Here is an 8,411-nt window from a genome sequence, read left to right on the forward strand (position 1 = left end):
CTAATCGCACCGACTCACACTGAAAACCTCGGGAGTATACTACCCTAAAATGACCCTTACGGAGCTGATGGAATAGTCAGAATTGGATTCTGATGTCATCTTCTTGAACTTTTGATCGAAAACTATTGTTCAAGATTCATAAGCTCCAAAACACTAAAACTCACACTATAACCAAACGAACGACCAAGTGACCGAACTGTCAGTCCCAACAAGTCATAAATGACTTGGGGTCGCTACAGGAACGCTCTAAACGACACACATATGTCAAGACACAGAAATGACCAGGAGGGTCATTACATATATAGTCAATGTTTGCATTAGTTATACACTCTATTGTGTATTAATGAGTGTTTTACTAATACCATGGATTTCTAAGTATTAGTAATGCAAAGAGATTCAATACATGCATTGACATGGTTAAAGACCCAATTACCCCTCAAAAGCACTTTTACATCTTTCCCATCATAATTATGGATGATATTTTTATAAATAAATATTTTTATACAATGCATACTACTTTTAATATACCAAATCAAACCATGCATAAGAAATAATTTATGCATAACTAATACAAGCAATATACCAATGCAAGCATTACTAATACATTTTATTAAGAGACGATAAAGACAACCTAATCATAGCTTACTCAGTTGCTTATGAAAAGGGATCCAACAATTGGGTGAAAACAATTAGCTTTTCTACATGCAATGTCTTGATGCATCAATAATAATTTTCAACAGATTTGGACATGAACTGATTCAAAGCTCCTTGTGGAGTGTATTAAAGGAAAATTCACCGTTTATTAGACAATGATTGGAGAAGTATAAAAGTTGAAATCAATGTTAATTCATAGCGAAAGTTATGCACATCGTTGCTACTAGGGTTGTTCAAAATCAAATCGAAATTGATAATTTGAATCATTTTTTTTTTTATTGGTTTATTAATAATGAATTATTAGTTTAGCGGTTTTGATAGCAATTTTGATTTTTTTTCTTATCGGGTTATCGGTTCTTAACGGTTTGAGGTTTTTTCTTAACGGGTTAACTGATAACACAATAGTAAATTAAATAATTATATTTATACTATTTTGTATATAAAGTCATTGACTTAGAGTTTGGTTTCCTACTTTTATTTATGGTTGTCTCAAACTCTTGGTAATTCTACAATATAAAAGTGTTTCCTTTTGAGCAAGATGTAACTTATGAACTTATGTGCATGGTTCATTTTGTTTGTCACCTTGTTACTAAGTGATTTTCAATGTTTTTTTAATATAAAATCTTAACTATTAAATTGATAACCGAACCGATAACAATCAATAACCGATAAACCAATAACCAATAAGTCAATATCTCAATGGTTCTATAACGGTTTAACATCTCTACAAACCGATAACCAATAAGTCAAACCGATAAACTTCAAAATTGAACCAAACTGATCGATATGCAACCCTAGTTGCTACAAGGAGTATAATCAAGCTGCAGATAAATTGACATTACCAAGTCATAACTCAATCAACAACATTATATACTATGTTTATGTTGAACTGCCTATAGAGATTAAATGTCTAATAGCTTTTGATAGGTGAGGCCTCCCAATTATGAAAGTTTACAATATTTTTTTTTTTAACCTTCAACCCTCTTGACACTTTGTATTCTTAGCTTCTGTAAAGCTGATAATAATTGCATTAAGTAGTATAAGTATGTATTTTATCTCATCTCAAACTTATTAAGCTAACCAAATTTTACCAAAAAGAGAATTTCCAATCGAGCAGCTACCTTAAAAATATGTAATAAAGTTTTGAAAATGAATAAAATGTTATCTTTAAAAAATATAACTATATATGTTTACTCCAAATGAGAGATTATTAGAACTTTTTATGAATTTATACACATATTGTATCAAGAACAATTGTATATTAGTTGCTAAATTTAAAATAGTCATTCAAATTAATAATGATCTTCTAAGATTAAAGTTAATATGTCTAAGTGACACTTTATAAAGTATGGAGTCTTATATGCAAATAAAAATTCTTTTAATGATAATCGATTCCTCCTCTGATATCACAATTGCAATTTATAGCTTGAGGATGGGCTAAACTAAAAAATCGAAACTTGTACTAGTATAAATATAAAGTTATGAGCCCTAAATCAAATGCAGGGTTTTCTTTCTAGTATCACATCATCAAAGAACAAAACGGCTTACGATCTAATTTGAAAGACAAGACCAATAATCATGAATACAAGACGAATAGTTGCCATGACACTCATGGACTCAGGTATACTTTTGCATCTAGTTGTGATTTTCTAATAATTTGACATGGTAGTTCTTGAGTAAAAACTATCATTTTTTTCTCTTGAAGTTTGGTCCTAACAACAACACCAATCACCTTTACCATCACAACTATCATCATCACTATTTCTTGTCATTACCACTATCACCACTACAAGTCATCTTTTCCCATCACTAGCAAACTTAAATGTTTTATTTTATAAAATGAAATAATAATTTTAAATTTATTGAATTTCATTTTCTTACGATATAATTATTTTTTATTTGAATTATATATTTATGCATTTACAAATAGATAAATTATGCATATTTAACAAAGAGCTTTATAAAGCTTTCGCCTCAATTCATATTTAACCTAGCCGCGAGCAAATCTATGTTTGTGATCTCGTATATTTCACTTCTCTGGCATCTTACTGAGTTTTCTCCTCATCTTTTTTGCAAAAAGACGCTCCACGGAGGTAAAGTCTCATCTTGTGTGTTGACCAAAGTTACAATAGTAACAATGAACCCTCGAATTAATTTTAAGCATTTAATATTCAGATTTATAAGCACAACATCATTTTAGATTCACACATCTTAGAGCCCATTTAAATGAGCTTATAAGTCAAAAATAATAACTCATCAATTAAAAATTTAAATTTATGATTTTTAACTTTAAAATATTCTAATTTAAAATAAGTCAATGTACACAAATTTTTTATTTCTATTTTAAAAGTAGTTAAAAAATTTATTATTTTTTTATCAATAAATTATATGGATTGTAGTACATTCACATGACATATATCCGGATTATGACTTGTGAGTATCTTATATTCCGGATATGCATTATCTATATATTCAAAAAGTTAATCGAATCCTACTAAACTTCCAATCTAACGGCTGTAAAATACACTAAAGGCCCACTAATTTAATCTACACCGTTAAAAGCAAAAAATAAAAATAAAAAAATGAAAGCAGAAAAGAATTTAATTCGAAAAAAAGAAAAAAAAATATCTCAATTCTCCAAATCCCCAAAAAAAATAATTCATGGAGCCGAATGAAACTAGTGGACTGAATTCTTACTACCACCACCTCCACCACCAACCGCCGCCGTCACAACCACCGCAAAACCCTAACCCTACCACCACCACCAATGGAATTGTACCAAATAACAACCCTACCGCTACCGCTAACACTACAGTCGCCGCCGCTTCTCATATGGTGTACACTGGTTCGCTTCCGTCCGCTGTATCGCCGCCTATGGAGAGTGTGAAGAGAAAGCGCGGGAGACCTAGAAAGTATAGCACGCCGGAGCAAGCTGCTGCTGCTAAGCGGCTGTCGTCGGCTTCGGCTCCGCCTAAAAAGAGGGATCATGGTTTGAGCCATGTTGCTGGAGCAGACGGTGGTGGTAGTTCTTCGAAGAAATCTCAACTGGCTGCGTTGGGTTAGTTTCTCTCGTTATCTACATCACGCGCTCGCACGCGCCACTGTTGGGATTTTGTTTTGTTTGAAGTTTGAACAGAGAATTTTTAAAAATCTGTTCTTTGGTGAAGAGAAGATACATTATATATACAAGAGGGCACATAAGCACATGTTATGTATATAAAATAAAAGCATTTGTATTCAGTATCTCTGTTTATTTTTTTATTTTAAGGCTTAGTTTATTGAATACTTTATTCTTGTGTTGGACCTCCTACTCCTCCACTTCTATTTTCTTTTTTTTCTTTCCTTAAACTGAAGTTTTTTAAAAATGTGATCTTGCATGGTTTGTATACAGTAGAAAATATGTTACCTTATCCATTTTATGTTACCTATTTCTTATTTCTTATTAATGACATTGCTGGATAATAGAGGGAAGATTTTACTCAGTAAACAAAGAGGCAATCTAAGAGAGATATGCATGACATCACAACTTGCCTCTAAAGTTGACTTCTTTACACCATTAGTATGCTTTGCTTTTGATTTAGATGTCTATGCATAAACAGGTTTGTTCTCTCTTGTTTTATCCTGGCCCCTGCTCGAATGCGGGGGGACAGGGGAGGTTATGGGATGTGTAATTGGAAGAGCTTAAATTATTTTTCTTCACATATTTACATAGTGATTATGTTTAAACTGTCAGCTAGTGTACTCTGTTTCCAATGCTTAAAAGGCCTAGTTACTGTTGCTTAAGGCGTGGAAGGGTGTCTGCTTTACTCAATTCTATCCTATTGGTTTCTGCAGGTAATGCTGGTCAAGGTTTTACACCTCATATCATCACCGTGTCTGCTGGAGAGGTATGTTCAGAAATTTTCTTCCAAATTCTCTAATAATTCCTCTCATTATGCAAAGTTCACCGTGCTTGAGTTGATGATAAATGATGATTCCTTCCATATACTTTTATCTGTTTCTGATAGATAGTTTCACTTTAGGTATCTAGTTAATTCTCAAAAATGTTCTTGAAGGAAGAAAACTTTTTCTTTTTGAGCAAATAAATTGAATAAGGGATCAAATAAGTTGTAAATAGATAGGACAGTTTATCAACTTTACCTTTTTTCAAAATAAAATAAAATTAGATAGGACAGTTTATCTTTTGTTAAAGAAGTCGTATACAAAGCTTAGACTTGTGGAGTAGGGAAACTAGGATAGAAGATATAAATCAACTTGTTAAATTCCTAGAAATTATGAGGTTAATGCTGGGGTAAGAGCATTTGTATTTTGTTGTCGTATACTGATTGTATCTCCTTGGTACTTGCCTTGATGAAATTACCCTTGTTTAGAAAATAAAAAGAATGGATGGAAAGGTCAGTAAGTCCATAAATTATACTGGGGAAAGTTAGAGGTGTTGGGACTTTTGGGTTTCTGGAAAACTGTAGCTAGTATTTAAATATCCAACTGATGATACTTCCATTACACCAACTCAAGCATCTTCCAGATGATCTGGCTGGCTTACGCCCATTTTGTTTTGTAACTTTTCGCTATGTAACTTGTTGACATCATAGTTGATGTTTCAAGGCTACATAAATCTGTTCCGCTTAGGTCCATTTATTGTACCTCCAGTGAAGGGAAGAAGTTTCTGCTGATAGGTTATCCTTTGTGTTCAACCTTTTCCTCTTTTATTGGTGTGTGGAGTGTGTTACTCCTCATTTTTTATTTTTGGATACCATGACTTTCTTCACTAGTTACTTCTTTTCCTCTTTCATTCTAGCAGGCTCATTCTTTTTTATCTCCTTTCGCATTTAAGATCTCGACTACATGACTTCATTCACTGATTCATTTCATCTATACAGAGACAGTTGTGCACTCTGGGTTATTTTCTCTGAAGTATTTATATTTTGATGGATATTTTATATGTTTGAACTCTTGCTCATACGATTATTGGTATGTCTAGAATGAAGGGAACTTTCCAAATTTCCTTTAAGGTTAAAACTATGTGGCATATACAAGATAAAGCCAACAATGAAGTTAATTAGGTGATTCCAAAATTGTCTACGTGAAGTAATGATATTTAAGTAAATGATATCATGTACAAGGGACACATGCTCAAAACTGTATGGAAGTGACATCAATTGTTGATTGCCTGCTTGAACATCATTATTTAACCATTCTTTTCCATTCCCGTGATTAAATTCCTTACTGGTATATCTTTATAATTATGATGATAATATTGTTATTGGTTTATTAGAAGTTTGGTCTAGTTGAAAAATTGAATTAGGTTTGTTTTTTCTATGATTTCTTCTGATATGTACATCGATTTTTAAAAAAATTCCCTGAAGTGCGCAAAAGTTTGAGCACTTTTATAATTGCTTCCAGATATAACATTTTTATAGCAGATAACTCAGATAAAATGACCTATGGGAAATTCAGCATTTCCTGCTAATTATGCCAGCTTCAAGAAATTTGACAAATTCTGGATTCTTGTGGCTACCAATTTAGATTTGGAAAATTCAGCTAGGGACATATCTATCTGAGTACTAGCTTCTCTCTTTTTATTTTTTATATCAAGAAAGTACTAGCTTCTCTCTTTTAGGATTCATGGTGAAAATGGAATTTGAGCTTTGGTGCACAGCCTCAGAAAGGAGAAAGGATCAACTGATTCATCTGGTTTTCTATTCTATTAATAGTCTGTCAAAGTTGGTTAAGCATAGAAGAATATGTAGCCCGTGTCTTGTTGTAATTATCATGTAGTACAAAGTGAAGTAGGAAAACAGCTAGCTGTATGATCGTTTGTTCTTGTTGTTATTAAAGGGAATATGTAGTTTGCTCTCTCTTTTTTTGAATTGCATATATGGAGAAGAGAGAGTGATGTTTTAAGAGAACATTGTCTTGTCTTCTCACTCCAAATTGTATGTAATTGCTCTGTAAGTGCCTTTTTGATTTCATCTAGTTGCTACAAATCATGTTCTCTTCTTTGCTCTTGCTTTGCTTGCCATTACTTTTGCCAATAACAAAGTTTATTTTGAAGTTTTTTTTTTCTTTTAAGAATGTTAAGGTTAAGTTATTGTTGAAGATATCCCTCCCCTCTCCAAAAATTATGGCGTACCATGAGTTTCACATATCCGCCTTTTCCTAAGTCCTTGTGTTCCATGTTATTCTTGTAGTTCAACTGGAATGCTTTTGGTTTGTGTTCCTTCTGACCTCAGTAATTAGATTTGATAGGAAATCTTTGCCTATGACCTATCATTTTTATATTCGGGTTTACAAATTGATTTTAAAAGTCAAATTGGTGTTCCGTTAACATGGCATCTCATCTGTCTATGAAAAGTATTGCATATTGTTAATTTCTTGTTGCACTAACTTGAATGTGCTTCTAATACCATTACCTTCCTTTTCGGTTCTTAGAGCATAAGGCTGAGCATATCAAACTAATTTCTGTTATTTTATGATCAAACTCGTGATGCCGTTGATTAGTTGTCACAACTCACAAGTATATGATTCAGGGGTTTATCCTCAATATATATATATGTATATACATATATATATACAGGGGTTTAGTCCTTTTACTCATCCATTCATTGTTCATCAGAAAATGTAATATTGTTTTTTCCTTAACATGCACGAGAGTTTAAATGGTACATCACAGTTCTTAAGTTACTGCACTGCACTGGAGATGTACTTTTTCAAGTTTTCTCAATATAAATTACTTTATTTACAGCAATCAATATTGCAATTGCCTTCTGATTATGCAAGTATTATCTCTCATTTTATGCTTATACAATTTTCGTAATTCACTTAACAGGATGTCGGTCAGAAAATCATGATGTTCATGCAACAAAGCAAACATGAACTATGCATATTGTCAGCATCTGGCTCAGTCTCCAATGCCTCTTTGCGTCAACCAGCAACATCTGGAGGAAGTATTACATATGAGGTAGAAAATTTCTTACTGATGCTGTTGAATGGGAAGGGTCGATTCTGCAGACCAACATAGGTCAAAAGAATAATAAAGAAAAGCAACGTTTAATTATATAATGAAGGAAATTAGGGTTGGTTTATGTGTCGTTGTTGATTGGATTGATCCAACAATTTCAGGATGACTTGCAAAAACATACTGTTAATAGGACACCAAATCAATCTTGGAATTTTTAGATTACACCATATGGTCTCTGAAATTTGGTAAATTCTCGTGGGGTTCTTAATTGACTCACACATATTTCACAAACTGTAAATTTTCGATAATGTTACTGTAACCTAAGCCACAATGGAGTGTGTTTGGTATGAAGGGAAATTTTTTTCATGGAAAATGATTTCCTAGAAAATGTTATCTTTGAAAATAAGTGGGTTCAACAAGGATTTCATACCCCATGCTAGTTCTTTTTCTCTCTCCCCCAAATATGCATTTAATAAGTCCTCCACCTATTCTTGTGTGACGACATCTATGATTGTGAAATTAAGGAATGAACCGTTGCAACAATCATGTTCAATTTCTTTTGACAGTTTTAGATTGTGGCCCTTTGTAATGAAGGGCGAGAAGGAAGTTCATGGAAAGGTTTAATAATCACTTCACCTCTTTCATACTTTTGACGTCTACCTTACTTAATTTTTAGTGTTTGGTAAGCAAGAAAATATTTTCCCAATAGCATTTATATGTTATGTAGCAATACACTATGTAGCGGGATGGGATGGGGAGTGGGAGTTCGAGGTGGGATGGTCTAGGGATGGGGAGT

At 32.9% G+C, this 8,411-nt stretch overlaps 1 protein-coding gene across 1 annotated transcript in view; it reads left to right on the forward strand.

Moving 5' to 3' along the window:
* Positions 1-3,239: 3,239 nt before the first annotated feature.
* Positions 3,240-8,411, forward strand: part of LOC102601837 (AT-hook motif nuclear-localized protein 14) — a 9,668-nt gene continuing 4,496 nt past the window's right edge. The window contains exons 1-3 of the mRNA XM_006350886.2: positions 3,240-3,712; positions 4,489-4,541; positions 7,484-7,615. Of these exons, the coding sequence (XP_006350948.1) occupies positions 3,316-3,712; positions 4,489-4,541; positions 7,484-7,615 (582 nt within the window). The 5' untranslated portion in view covers positions 3,240-3,315. The remainder of the gene's footprint in view (positions 3,713-4,488; positions 4,542-7,483; positions 7,616-8,411) is intronic.

This window comes from Solanum tuberosum, unplaced genomic scaffold, assembly GCF_000226075.1.
Source record: "Solanum tuberosum cultivar DM 1-3 516 R44 unplaced genomic scaffold, SolTub_3.0 scf00131, whole genome shotgun sequence".
In the NCBI taxonomy this organism is placed as follows: Eukaryota; Viridiplantae; Streptophyta; class Magnoliopsida; order Solanales; family Solanaceae; genus Solanum; species Solanum tuberosum.